Source organism: Sminthopsis crassicaudata, chromosome 2 (genome assembly GCF_048593235.1).
Source record: "Sminthopsis crassicaudata isolate SCR6 chromosome 2, ASM4859323v1, whole genome shotgun sequence".
Classification (NCBI taxonomy): domain Eukaryota; kingdom Metazoa; phylum Chordata; class Mammalia; order Dasyuromorphia; family Dasyuridae; genus Sminthopsis; species Sminthopsis crassicaudata.
This window is the reverse complement of record NC_133618.1, coordinates 166310814-166326972: the sequence shown is the minus strand read 5'-3', so window position 1 is coordinate 166326972 and position 16159 is coordinate 166310814. Positions and strand designations below refer to the sequence as shown.

General features: G+C 31.7%; 1 protein-coding gene across 11 annotated transcripts in view; it reads right to left on the bottom strand.

Annotated features, from left to right (window-relative positions):
• TASP1 (taspase 1) overlaps positions 1-16159 on the bottom strand; it is a 249334-nt gene that overhangs the window by 148348 nt on the left and 84827 nt on the right. For all 11 annotated transcript variants that reach the window (XM_074287839.1, XM_074287843.1, XM_074287845.1 and 8 more), the window contains one exon: positions 14881-14987. In XM_074287839.1, coding sequence (XP_074143940.1) covers positions 14881-14987 — 107 coding nt within the window. The remainder of the gene's footprint in view (positions 1-14880; positions 14988-16159) is intronic.

Genomic DNA, 16159 nt, shown 5'->3' with positions numbered 1-16159 from the left:
TGTTTGGAATACTGTGCTAAATTTTACTGAATATCTGTATATGAAATTTCCCAATGACTTTTTTTTTCTAAATATTTAGGATGATTGATTTTTTATATCCTCAATATATTTAACATTTATTCTCAATATATTTAATGTATATGATTCATTAGTTATTTAGATAATTTATGCTCTTTCATCCATTATGCAAATAAATAACCATAGCAAATGGTTAAAACAAATGTTTTAGAAATTTAAAGAATCCAAAGTTTAAAGAAATTTAAACACATAAATAACAAATTCAGACTTCAAAAAACTATCACCATACCACAAAACAGCTTACCAAGTAAAACATTTTGTACTTTTGTCTCATCAAAACTGTCATTAATGTTTGAAGAATCTAGTTTACGGATACTCAATTAACAATGTTTATTGATTATTTACTATTGATGATGATGAAATTAAAAGCATAAGACATAATTCCTTTTTTTTGTTCTTAAGAAGCTTAGATAGGAATGCAGTTTAACTACACTCACATCAGCATTTCAAAAATCTACTATTTATTTAGTAGAGGTACAATCTGAATCAAATCAGAATGCAAAAATTCTGGAGGAAAAAAAGATTGGTTGACCTGGTGCTCAATTAAGTGGTGAAGAGCCCCTCAGAAGTTATCTCTTGGATAAAAGATAAAATAAAAAGTAACCTCTTTGAGGGGAGGTTTTCATTTTCGTCTTTATAACCGTAGCTAACACAATGACAATCTTATGAAATAATAGAAAATATTATGTTCCATGAGCTCTAATTTTGTTGATGAAGAACTCCTTGGGTATGGAATATTTGTTGAATGGAACTCAATTGGATAAATATACGATCCAACAGTAGATTCATATTCCTAGGCTTTTCAGCTTAGAAGGACCTGAGTTTGTGTTTCACTGTCATAACATTCAAAAACACAGTCATTTCGAGGTCATGATTAGATATTAGGATAGCATTTTATTTAAATAAGAAACATGAAAAAATAACAATCCAAAGTAGTGTTTACTAGGTACAAGTGAGTGATTCATGAATTAAGTGCCAGAGTTCAGAGAAGAAACAACTCAAATTGGACTGAAGTATTTCAAGGAAAATGTCACAAAGAAAAGGCAATGTGAGTGTTTAAGCATATGTGAAAGATGAAAAGGAAATAAGGAGGCAACACACCTCAAGAGTAAGTAGAATAAAAGTCATTATAGAGGGAGTAAAAGCACAAAGCACATTCGGGGGATAAATTCAGCTTAAACACAGTGTTCATGAAAAAGAATGGTAGAAGATAAGGATAGAAAGTTAGGATAGAGATGAATAGTAAAAGGGGATTTGAAGACTAGGCTTTGTGGTCTGGACTTTATTGTGCAGCTAGTGGGAAACCACTAAAGGTTTTCTGGTAGGAAAGTGAACATGATCAAAGTACTATTTTAGAAAGATTCATCTGGCATTGGTATGTGAGATGAACTAATATGGGGGTGGGTAAGGATGGAAGTAATGAAGCTATTTCAACAGTCTAGTCATAGGATTTTAGAGGCCTTTATAATCTCTTCTTTGCTATTTATAATCTATGCAAGGCTTTAATTGCTATGCAAAATCCCTGTCTCCATCCTTGACCACTCAAGAGATTACAGTAATAGCTCTCCAAACTCCCTTATGATTTCTGATAAGAATGCCCCACCATCTGTTCAAAGCTGAAATAAACATCATTCTTCCTAAATCTAGTCCTCCAACAACTTCTACCTTTTTTAGATGGTGCTAGGATGGCTTTAGATAGTGAAGGAGAGCACCTTACTCATATTTGACTACTTCTTTTTCTTCATATTTCATTAACTATTTAGTAACTAAGTGTGATTGATATTTCTCATCCTGATATCACTGACATACGGCTGGAAATATAAAAGGCCAGGGGGCAAAGGAAGGGGAATTCTTTCACAGAGATTAATAGTTGAATTTGTTGAAAGATATGAGTGTACAAAACACAAAATGACCCAAAAGCCAAGTGAGCCCAGAGTTTACACTTTCAACAGTTGATAGTCCAATTATAATAGAAGTTCTTTTCCATGTCTATTGAACATAATAAAATCCTTAGCTTCTCTTAGAAACATAGGGACATTTACAATTATTGTGATATTATTTTTAAAAAGCAGGGGTGGTGGAGGTGGTGGAGAATTCAATGAAAACCCAAGAAGAATGTCATAATAGGTTTCCCCTTTTTGCCATCTCAGACCCTGGGAAGACTATTGGAAACTGGACTTCTAGAACAGCAAACAGTCTGAAAGACTGATCTAAAACTATTTTTGCTGTACAAGTGAGGTGTATGAAATCCTGTTCCCCATTTTGATATATAAAATTCTTTTCCAAATTGAATAAGTCTATATGTAGGATGAAACTATTCTATTTAAACAAGAGATATGCCTATGAAAATCAAAAGCATACAAGTGACTCCTGATTAGCAAACAACAGATTAAGAGTGATCGAGGGAATGTTGCTTGGATTTATAGAAGTAATGGCATGGTTTAAGCCAAATACCAAAGCAACCTTCATGGCAAGAACACTGAATAAAGAAGTCAACTGATGCTCTACCTCGAGAATCTAGAATATGAATACTAAATAAATAAATTTTTTTCATAAATGTTTTAAAATAGCACAATAATTCTGATGTTAATGGTAGAAAGGGTTAGAAATCATGAAGGAACATTCCAACCTGGTAGTTATGTTTAATACTAAAACTTTAAATGGGAAACAACCTCTTTCTTGCTTTTTTTTACTATTATAACATTTAGAGAGGTAGAGGCCTCTTTGGATTTAGGAGAGAGGTAATTACAAAGATTACCAAAAAAACCCTTAAGGTTACTATTACTACTAGTTTAAAATAAAATCAACTGCTGGATTTAACATAGAACACCTATACTTATCTTCCCTCGAACTGTAAGAAAAAAGATTGCTGCCATATATTTAAGACAGATTTAGAATCAAAACTAAGGAAAATGCTTTTGAATCCTTTCTTCTCGATACATATAACTTGCTGAGATATTTTTAAGTAACAGAGACATCATAAAATTTACTCAAAAATTATAATTTATTCTTGGTAAGTAAAATAAACCAGCTATACTACTCTAATAAGATTGAGTTCTTATTTCTGAATTTCTTCCTTGAACAATGGCTGAAAGTTTTGAAAAAAAAAAAAAAACAAAGCTTTGATTTATTGTCAACTTGCAATACAAATTAAGCATTCTAATATAAAATTGTTCAATTTTAAGATATCAGAATATTTTAGTATCCATATATTATCATATGAAACTGTAAAATTATTATATATTGGTATTTTGGAACATTTCAATTAATGACAGATTTATTTGTGGGCTAAAATCTGTAAAGATAACACAAAGATATCTACTAAAAGAAATTAGTTACTTCTATGCATTGTAAAGGTACTTATGAAATAAAGGTGGGTATTTATCTTTTAGATGAAGCAAAGTTCATAAAATATGATTTAAAACCCCCCCAAAAAAAACCACACACAAAACAACAATAAAAAAATTAACTCTAAGGCTAGTATGTTCAGATATTCTCAGAAAACAAAAATACTTAAAATGGAAAAAAGGCAGTCAAATTGAAAGTTTTGCTTTTGCTTTATTGTTTACTGCACATTAGCCATCTCCCCAAAGAAGACCACAAAAACTCTGGGTCAAACTGTTATTCAATTTCTGAAATATACTAATTATCTTTTTGCATGCATATACTCACATAAGTACAAATGGAAAAAATCTGAGAGAAATGTATTGGTATTTTTGTGTATGTGTTTTCTTTGATCTTAACCTACCTCTCACCCAAAAAGTACAGTGATTTAGTATGATACAGTTAAGTGTTTACATAATAATTTCAAGATGGAGGATAAAAGGAAAATTTTGTTACCCACAATATACTTCAAAAGAACTGAATATATTTATATGAAGCACACAAAGCAATACTCAACATTTTCTCTTCTAAAGCATGTGGCCAATTTGATTTGACCCTATGTGGTAGCTAAAGAACATAAAATTAAAAGTTGCTGCATCCTTTTAGAGTGATTTTAAACATACAGTCCTATGCCAAATAACCATCCTTCACTACTTATTAGAACTTAACCCACACATATGGTTAATTGCCAAATCTTGTCATTTCTAATCTTCACATTATCTCTTTACACATATCTCTTCTCTACAAACATAAATTCAGGCATTCATTATCTCTTTCTTATACTCTCTCTCTTTCTGTGTGTCTTTTTTTCCTCTCACATACAAGTTTAGATGAAAAAGTTAATTAAAACTTTCATAAAAGTGATGGGAGGAAAAAGAATTTCAATGTACTTTAAACTAAAATCAATGATTACTAAAAAAGCAACTAAAGGAGAGGGTAGGGGAGGAAAGAGAACAAGATTTTATTAAATGCCCAATATGTGCAGAAATTGTGCTAAGGCTTTACAAATATGATCTTATTTGACCCTTACAATCCTGTAAGGTATGTGCTATTATGAACCTAATTTCACAGTTAAGAAAATTGAGCAAACAGAAGACAAGTGACTTGTTCAGAGCTGGCAAGCACACAACTAGCAAGAACCTAAGATAGCAAGTCTTCTTGATTCCAACTCCAGTACTCTATCCACTAGCCAGCTAGCCACTAAGTCATTTTTAAAAGTTGGCCAGATGAAGAAATACTTAAAATCTCCAAATGTAACAAATAAGCAGTGCCTCTCTTAAGAACTCTTTTTTTCCAGCCATATTGAAAATTTTTTTCAAAATTTATATTAAATATGCTTTCACATTAATTTGATTCTGACTTTTTCAATAAGAGAACTTCCTTTCTAGGACAATTCTTACCAAGAATTATCCTGGGCTTATAGGAAAGCCTTAAAGGACAATGGTTAGCCAGTGAGCTATTTTCAATCAATCAATAAGCATTTATTAAATGCTTATTATGATCCAAAAGAGATGGAAATAAAAAGAAATTATATTTCCTGCCCTCAAAGAGCTTACATGCTAATGACAGAACATGTATATATTATCTTCAACAATCATACATCCAACTTTCCTGACTTACATTTTTGAGATTTTATTAGTAACCTCATTTTCATTTTTGACTTGACAACTGTGTTGAGGCTATGTGCAAGAGAGAAAAAATGAGAGATACGATGCTTGCTGAGTATTCTGCCTTTCCCTCTGCCTGTGTCAGCCCTGGATGGAATGGAACCTGGCGCAGCCTGTTTGTGGGCCACAGACCAGCGTGGCCTGTCATTTACTGCATTCAACCAAGAAGAAACACTCTCGCTGAAGTTACCCAAACTGCCCTATGTGGGACTTCCTACACCACTGCCTCTGACTCTCCTTGTCCCATTCTATGTACCTCTTCTCTCCTGAGCATTTTATGGTAACTCTGTTATGGTTACTCTGTTAACTCTGTTAAAAGTGAGTGCTATCAGAACTAAATTTTTATTATAAAGAACTGTATGCTGAAAACTGTATTTTCAATGAAAGATTACAGTTCTTGACTTTCATGGGAACCCAATCCCCTATTTCCCAGAAGTAATCAACATTTGCATTTTTTAACTTTCAGGCCACTTTCTAGGAACATCCCTTCTGTGAAAATTGAGGATTAACTGTGTACAAAAAAACCAGATACAAAGTAAATCTCAGAAAGGTGAAAGCAGCTAGGGAGACTAAAAAATGTCTTTGGCAGAAGGTATTAGAGTTAAATCCTGAAGAAAAAGATTCTAAGAAGCAGTGAGGAGAGAGCAGATTTCACCTATGGAGGTGAATTCTATGGAGAATGGCAACTTAAAAGTGTAAGGATGGGAAGTAGAGTAGCCAAGGTAAGTAAGGAAGAGCAAATAAACCACAAAGTATAAAGTTATACCCCAGAGTGCTCAGAGAAGAGTGATATGTAAGAAAACTGGAAAGATAGGAAGAGCTCAGACTGTGAGGATCTTTAAATCGAAGACGATATTTTCTTTGACTCCTAAGGATAACAGGTAATTACTAGACTAGTAAAAAGGTCAGACATCTACTTTAGGAAAATTCTTTCAGCAGCTATGTGGAGGATGGTTTGGAGTGGGCTGAAATTTGACCTAAGGAAACAATTATTGAAATAGTATAAGAAATAATGAATGCATGAATTTATGTTTGTAGAGAAGAGATATGTGTAAAGAGATAATGTGAAGATTATTAATGACAAGATTTGGCAAAGGAGTTGAGTAGAGAAACAAGAAACAGTAGAATCATTCCAAAATAAACAAATATGAAAACACTTCTTTTAATTTGGTTTCCTGGGACAATGGATCATAACTACTGTGAAATAACACACCGCTGAAAATACCACTAAATCACTAAAACTACTTATTACCTTATTAATGGATAATATTATATTATATAATAATAATATTAATTATAATAATTATATTATATATGTAATTATATATTATATATAATAATCAATTATAATAACATTAATAATATAAAATAATATAATATTAATGGATAGTACTTTTTCTCAACTGAAAATGAAAAAGCTATTGTAAGCTCCTTGAAAACAAAGATTATTTGTCTTCTTATAAATCCACTCACAACTCACCTAATATATTATCTACATAGAGAACAATTAATGTTTCATGATCTACTTACTTATGTGTTTTAAAAGTATAGTCTTGTCAATTGGAGAATGGCTAAATAAATTGTGATATATGAATATTATGGAATATTATTGTTCTGTAAGAAATGACCATCAGGATGATTTCAGAAAGGCCTGGAGAGACTTACATGAAGTGATGCTGAGTGAAATGAGCAGGACCAGGAGATTGTTGTATAATTCAACAACAATACTATTATGATGATCAATTCTGACGGATGTGGCCATCTTCAACAATGAGATGAACCAAATCAATTCCAACAGAGCAGTAATGAACTGAACTAGCTACATCCAGCAAAAGAACTCTGGAAGTTGACTATGAACCACTACATAGAATTCCCAATCCCTCTATTTTTGTCCGCCTGCATTTTTTATTTCCTTCACAGGCTAATTGTACACTGTTTCAAAGCCTGATTCTTTTTGTACAACAAAATAACTGTTTGGACATGTATACATATATTGTATTTAACTTATATTTTAACATATTTAACATGTATTGATCAACCTGCCATCTGGGGGAAGGGGTGGAGGGAAGGAGGGGAAAAGTTGGAACAAAAGGTTTTGCAATTGTCAATGCTGAAAAATTACCTATGCATAAAATTAAAAAAAAAAAAAACTTAAAAAAATAAATATAACTGCAGGAAAAAAAAAAAAGTATAGTGCTGGTTAGTCACAAGTAACATACATGTAATCATTTCATGATCCAACTATTGACTTTGAACCCTATGACAAATTACACGTGTATGTCCTAGTGTTGAATTCATGATGACAGATAGTAATACTCCACTTAAACAATAACCAATCACATGCATCAACAATTATTCAAAACAAAATTACATGACTATGAATCATGCTTCCTTTTTTTGATTAGCTCAAATTTAGAAGGAAAAAATAAAACAAAACATAGTACATAAAAGAAGTACAACCTGCAACATAAAGCTTGGAAGATAGAAAAAACACATTTATTATTTTATAATAAATTTTGTCAATATTAAAAATGAAGTAGTCTGAACAATTCTATATAAAAAGCAAACAGAAATCAAAGCTAACAAAAATGCAAATAGATAAAACAGAAAATATATTTTGAGGCAAAATAATACTTAATAATATTTAGAATTCTGAATATTCTTCCTCTGAAAGTTTTTCACAAGCCAAAATACACATTTTTCTTTTCAAACAGGATAGAATTCCTTTATGTACATTTAAGGAAAGATCATTGTTATTTCTAAAAGTCCTACATTCCTACTTGATAGCCTAATATTTCAAAATACTGCAGATCAAAATATTTTATGAGAAAACTGAAGTTTGTTAAACTGTCATATTTGATCATGAACACTCCATAACACACTAAATAAATTCTTCAAAGCTTAATTTGACAGATAATAAATACAATTAAATAAATGGTTTGCTGACATTGTTCTTCATGAAACAATACAAATCCTTTGATCAATTCAAAAACTACACTTCATTTTAAGAAAAACCTTAAAAGTGAAGTGAATGTGAGGAAAGTAACAAAAGAAAAGCTCCAACTATACACAAATATAAACAATGCTAGACAGTCCCTGTTAGTGTTCTATGTCTACATCCCACACTCATTGTGTGGGCTACTGCTATTTTTCTACTGTTCTTTCTCAGTCTGTTTTCTGTGGCAGGAGATAAGTCCCACTTAAAATTCAAGTATTTAGCCATGTCTACTTCTCTATCTTCTGATTTTAATTTGAATTTCAATCACTAAGATAAATGTGTAAATTTCAATTCAATTCGGCAAAATATAAAGAGTTAACATGGCATATATCAGGATATGAGAGATAGAGGAAAAAGAAACTCCCAGTCTACATTTGGATACATACTTCTTTTCAAGAGACTACTTTTTCTTGAATTCTGTTAAAATAACTCTAATGCTTTAGCAAAAAATATAATTCTACATGTATATAGAAAATCCAAAAATTCATTATTTGAGACACTCCAAATAATATGAGTAATCTTTTACAAGATAGTACTACTTTTAAAAAATTCATACTCCAGTCACAGGGAAAAGGATTTGAGATTGCATGTCCTATAAACAGTTCAAGTCAGCCTCAAAGCTCAGTTGTTAAAACCTAATTAGCTTTGGAGATAGTTGTCTTTCAGGATAATAGGAAATACAGAATACATGACATTAAGAAATATAGATATAAAGTTACTTAAACCAAATCCATATGAAATATGAATTGTTTCTCTACTTCAAGGTATATATACTTGACATTTGCAATAGAGATCATGGGAAGGAGATTAAAAGTTAATAAATCATCTTTTGTTTACAATTCCAAGAAACTTATGGTTTCTTTTTTCAAATTGAATGTCTTGTGCCTTGATTACCAGCCTTTAGTGAGAATTAATAAATAAAACTATGTTTACATTCCACAAATGTTTGAATTTCATAATGCTTACAAGTCACCCTTGAAAGTCAAGGTCAGTCAACTATTTCAAATGGAAACAATTTTGATCAAGGAATAAATGTGATAAATGAATTAACATTTCATCTTTGGAATTCAAATATATACAAGCAAATCTCATGAATCTGTTCATTATTCCACGTAGAGGGTAAACATACACATACACACACACAGAAATGGTAACTACTATTCCTGAAAGTTATAAACATAAAACATGGTGCAATGTGGAACACCCACAGAAAATGAAAAAGTCATTAAATCAATAATTTTCAATTAAAGGGCTGCCAAGTAACATAAAAGTTAATTCTGCTTTTATAGACTATGTTAAACAAATTCAAATCAACAAGAATTTATTAAGTGTTTCCTATGAAAAAGTCATCCTCTATTAATGTTAGAGATATAAAAGGAAAACTGAAAAATAGTATCTGAATTCTGGAAATCTCATGTGAAATCAAAAATAAATGCAAAATAAATTAAGGATGTTAGGGTTCACAGAGCTGAATCCTAAAGGAAATTAAGAATTCTAATAATAAGAGGAGTATACTGGGCATTTATATATATATATCATTGTAATGTTTCTAAAGGTCTTTAAAAACATCTTCATTTAACCCTCACAAGTACCCCATGAGATAGGAAAACCAAGGCTCATAAAGGTTATGTTACTTGACCACAAAAATAGCAACTGTTACTACTGCTGCTACATTTTCTACTACTGGTGTTATTTCTTCTACTATTACTAGTACTACAACTATACAACTATAACTACTTCAACTACTACTACTACTACTACTACTACTACTACTACTACTACTACTACTACTACTACTACTACTACTACTACTACTGTTACTACTACCCAAGAAATGACTTCAGAAGATGGCAAAAATATAGTAGAATTCCAATAAGATGTCAAAGCAACATTAAAAACACAAGGAAATACATACATCTGCCTTATATTATTAAATTTCAGAAGGCAACATTTTTTTTCACTCTTCATAGTGATATATGTGGAGGGGGACACCTATGCTAGTATTCTAAATGTAGAGTCGAATATTTATTTACCTCTTAAAATTTCCCATAAGCAAATTTTATTGATATTCAAGAAAAAGACACAAGAATAAAACAGAGATATAAATTGGAAAGATTTACCACACAACAATCACTTGTGATCCTCTATTATGGCTTTTTCCCTTCCTTTAATATGCATTGAAATCACCACATTAAACCCAGATTTAAATGTTCAAATATCTTTATTTCATTTTGTCAGATTTAATTTCATTGTTTAAAATGTAATTACTACATTGACTTCCTAATTGTTTTCTATCTCTTAATATCTTATGTTTTCATATCACAATTTTATGTTGTTCAAACAGCATGATGCTAGAAACATAATTTAGAAAATGCTTTTTGATTCAGTGAGGGGACAGGAAAAATGATGATGGGGAAATTTAAGTGATAAATAAACAAAATATATATATTTTTAAATTATCTTGACTTTTGTTGTAACTTTTGTAGGTGGGTCAAGGATCACATAAAGAATTTTTTTTTCTTTTTTTGCTGAGGCAATTGGGGTTAAGTGATTTGCCCAGGTCCACATAAATGGACACATTTGAACTCTGGCCCTCCTGACTTCAGAGTTGGTGCTCTATCCACTGCACCACCTAATTGCCCCATAAATAATATTTATATAGAAGATAGATTTTTTTTTTCATCACTTCCCCCAAATAGTGCTAAATTTTCTAATGACATGTAATTGACAATTTCTAAATAACATTTAAGACATAGATTAAAAAAAAAAAAAAAACAACTAGCTCACATTCAGAATCATAAAAACATTATACATAGCAACAGCATGATCACATGATAATCAGACTTAACTCTTCTAAGCAATTCGGTGATCCAAGACAATTCCAATAAACTTTGGATAGAAAATGACATCTGTATCCAAAGACAGAACTATAGTGACTGATTGCAAATCAAAGCATACTATTTTCATTTTTTTTCTTCTTTTTTTTTCCTTTATCATGGTTTTTCCCTTTTCATTTGATTTTTCTTTCCCAACATGAGTCATATGGAAATATGTAAAAAATGAATTATGCATAACCTAAAGAAACACATACACATAATCTAGCTCATATTTATACACAGTTCTGAATCTTACAAAATGCTTTCCTTATAACCATGTGATGAGGTAAATGATGATACAAATATCACTATTAACAAACTATACATAATGAAACTTTTCCTCAGAGAAACTTGCTCATAGACCCATAACTATAAATTATAGAGGTTGTCAAACTAAGAATTTCTGGCTTGTAAGACTCAAGCTTTCCCATTACACCATGTACTGATAATTTCATCATCTTACTTTATCCTTTTACTAATAAAATTCTATCAAATAATTCATCACAAATATAAAGGTAGGTTCTCAAAAGATAACAATTAATGGTATATCTTATCCAAATGCAATACTTAGAAAATAGCTGTGGAAGTGGCAGCTAGGTAGATAGACCACCAGCCCAGAAGACAGGAAGACCTGAGTTCAAATCTGGCTTCAGACACTTAACACTTCCTAGCTGGGTGATCTTGGGCAAGTCACTTAACCCCAATTGCCTCAGCAAAAAAAAAAAAAAAAAAAAAAAAAAAAAAAAAAAGGAGGAGAAGGAAAGAGGAAGAGAAAGAGGAAGAAGAGAAGAAGGAAGAAAAGGAGAAGGAGGAGAAGAAGAAAATAGTTATGGAAACACTTTTTGATTAAGAATCAACCTAAATCTGGGAAGCGAATGTAAATTGTTAGCACTACTGTCTATCTACCCAGGTTACTTATACCTTCGGAAGCTAATAATTAATGTGCAACAAGAAAATGGTATTTACACACATATATTGTATCTAGGTTATATTGTAACACATGTAAAATGTATGGGATTACCTGCCATGGGGGGAGGGAGTGGGGAGGGAGGGGATAATTTGGAAAAATGAATTTAAAAAAAAAAAAAAAAAAGAAAAAAAAGAATCAACCTAAATCCTGAAATTCTCACATGGAAGGATGGTTAGATCACTGCACGGCTAGAGATGGATCTCTATATCTAGATCTATATTTCTAGATATGGATATATATGTACATATGTATGTATACACATAAAAATACACTTATATATAAACTCACACATGTATATAACACATACATATGCTTTGTTTTTCACAATTTATGACAAATAGTTATTAAAGTATGAGATGGTAATAATTTATAAAGTAACTATTCAAACAAAATCACAGATATGGAATTCTGAAGCATCTTAATGCAATATTAACATACAATTAATATTTATTATGAGGAATATTGGAATAGAGAAATCACAGTTAAGTACCAAAGATCAATAACACATACTAAGAAGACTTTCCCAACACTGCTCCTTTACTCTTCATCACTTCAGGATTTACATCATAATTTTTACTCATTCACAAACTACTTTTTATTTATCCTTAAAATACATATTTCAGCATATGAACTATAAGCTGTCTGAAGAAGTTGTAAGAAGGTAAATAGAAAAAGCACTGGACTTGGAGGAGGAAGCCCAGGGTTCAATTATTGCCTTGAACAATATCTTTAACCTGGAAAAGTTACTTAATCTCTTCTAAACCTTAATTTTTTCATCTGTGAAATAGTGATGATTATAATACTTCCCAGTTTTGTTTTGAGAACTGAAAAGCAATTTGTAAACTTTAAAGCACTATCTATATGAAGTTGAACATCTCAAGAGAAAGTCACCCATTTTCAATGAATGGATGCATTACAAATTTTTGTTATCTAAACAAAAAATGAAGTCTCACTGCAGCCTACAATGTTTTTGTGCTTCTCCCCAATTAACCTATTCCAAGTTTCTCCTAAGAAGACAGGTATCAAAGTTTATCAGTCTCCAAAAACCTCTTTTAACAGAGCAACTCCTCTCATTTTTACTGGGAAAAAGTCATTCAGTCTTTTCTTTTCTTTTAGCTATCTCAAAACACTGCTATTATCCTAAAAGCCTCTCTCTCCCCAAGCCAGCCTCAGCATTTTCTTATCTTTCACTGTTATCTAAGAATGTCTTTGTCAGAGATAACTCAAACCTTTTATCAGCTCCTCTCTTCAGAGAACATACTCCATTAATCAACTCTCTTTTCAATTTGCAATTTCTCTTTATTAATTTGTATTTTGTTATTTTTACCACTTACAAATATGTTGATGTTCCCTCAAGCTCTAATCTTTCCTTCCTTTCACAGGTAATCTTTTAACAAAAAGCACTCTACACTCTTTCCCTTTAGTTCTTCATCTCTCAATCACTTGAAACACCTTCTGGCTTCAGACCACACAACTTAATTTAATTTCTCAATATTCTTTTCTCAGTCCTTATCCTTCTTGATGTCACATCAGCATTTCTACAGTTGACCAAAGGCTTCTCCTGTATATCTTCTCCACACTGCATGTTCTTAATACCTTATTTCCCTTTATGCACTTTACAATCCAGCTATACTAGCCTATTTGCTATTGTTAAATATTTTGCTCCATATAGTACCTCCATGACTTTAATACTCATGCCTTTAACACTTATTCCTGGAATAGTCCCCCTTTTCACCTATATCTCTTAGAATCCCTGGTTTTCTCAGAAAATAAACTCAATTGTCACTGTGTGCAGTACACCTTGACTAGTTATCTACTTCACCTTTTATAGCACCTTCCCCTCTAAGGGTATTTTGTTTCAATTCTATATGTACTTTGGATTTATCTACCTACATGTTATGTCCCACATCAGACTTCGTCTTCCTCTGTCAAATCCTCTTCCTAGGGATGTAACCCACAATTTTGTCTTAGGTTTTATTTTTCTTCATATCAGAATTGAATTGGTTCTCGTGAGTTTAATTACACAGATAACTCCCAAATTTATGTGTCTAGTATGCCTTGATTTGCCTAACTAGGCAATCTCAACAAGTCCAGGGTAGAACTCATTATCTTTCCCCCTAAACCTTCTTATTTCTCCTTTCTTTGCTTCTATGAAGGGTACTAACTAACTACATTACACTTCCAGTCATTCAGGTTTACTACATTAAGGACCATCCTTGACACTTCCATCTTCTTCATCTTCCACATTCAATGTGTCTTAATTTTACCTCCACAACATCTTGACACTGTTTCCATACATGCCAAATACATGCCATCAATCTACTTGCTATTCCATGTGCAAGACATGCCATCCCACCCCTTTGTACTAGCTATCTCTCATTCCTGGAAAGCTCTCCCACTTTATATCCCTCTCTTGAGATCTCTATCTCCATTTTCCAAACTTAGTTCAAGTGGACTACTATATGAAGCCTTCTCTGACTATCCTCAATTGCTGGTGTTCGCCACACCCCAAAACAATACTTCATATTTACTTGTATATATTCATGTTTACTCATTTATGAATATGTTGTTTTCCCAAAGTAACATATAAATTCTTTGAAAGCAAGAGCTATCTTATGTCCCCAGCACTTACAAGTGTCCTAATACATAATAGGTACTTTAAAATGCTTGTTGAATTGTAGAGAAATAAGTATACATTGATGTGAGAGTAACTGTACAAAAATATACAAATTATATATATAAGGTACTATAGTTATATTACTTACAAATATTAGTTCAAGTGTCTTATGAGTAGTGAAAAGTAAGCTCTAAGAAAGGTAAGAAATGTAAATACCCTTTAAAATATTTCACAATAATTATACTTGTAATTAATACAGTAAATTATACTTGTTTCAAACACCTCCTAACCTTTTCACTTGATTGTCTTCTTTTCTTTAGTTGAATGAGATCTGTTTCCACCCTTTCTGCCAGCTCTAACTTCCTCTTGTTTCTTTTAAAGGCTGCTAGACTGAATCCTATAAAAATATTAAAAGCATATTAAAATTATGTTTAAAAATTGTGAATTACTCAAAACTAAAGAAAAGATACTGATTATATGGAAACATTATATTTCTAGAAATTTAGCTCTCCACTGTATTCTGGCTAAATGATATATAGATTTTATTTAAAAAATTTTTTACCCATGTGGATTTTTTAAATCTCAGTAATATTTCCACAAATTAAAGAATAACTTTTACAAGCACAAAAGCGAACCTATCTCCTGGTCATTACATTATCTTGAAGTAACTGTTAGCTGAAATTAGAATTCAGTTCTACTAGCATGTCTGTGTTCTTTATCCCAACAAACCTGTCTTTCTGACCCTATCCTTTCTCATGCACTTGATAATTTATCATATATGGCACTTTGACACCACATAAGCCATTATATCCTTACTTCCTTTTTTTCTTTTTTTGTCAAGAGCACCAATATCTTTCTAATGATTTTGAATTTTGTTATTTCCATTTTCCTCACACCCTTCACAAAGCTAATTGATGCTGTTTTCATCTTGAAAAGCATATTTCATACTCCTACTCTCCTCCCTATTCACACCAGTCATTCTAATTCAGATTACTATTAGCTATCACCAAGACTATTACCATAGCCTCATAATTGTTATAATTGCTTGAGTCTCTCTTTCCCCTAAATAATCTATACTGCACAAAGGTGCTTTATCACTAAAGCAGAGTGGCCCTGTCATTCCCCTGAACAAAGACAAAGCTCCTTAATGCCTCTAGGTTAAAATACAAATTTCTCTGGTTTGGCATACTTAAGTCCTTCACACTCTGGCTGCAATCAACCTTTCCATACTTCTTTTATAACATTCACTTTTATACATTTGAAGCTTCAACTACTTGTTATTCACTGTAAAAGGGATACAAATCCCACTTTGTTCTTTTGCACAGGCTGCCTCCATGACTGGAATGTTCTCCCAACTTTTGGAGTCCCTACTTCCTCCTTTCAAGTAACAACCTCCTGATTTCTCTGGTTCTTAGTATTCTCTCCTAAAAAAAAAAAAATAGTTACTTTGCCTTTTACTTTAAATTTACTTATCTGTATACATCTTGTTTACTCCCAATAGAAGATAAAGTTCTTCAAGGGAAGGAACTGTTTTTAATATTGTCTCTGTATCTTCAGCAGATAATACAG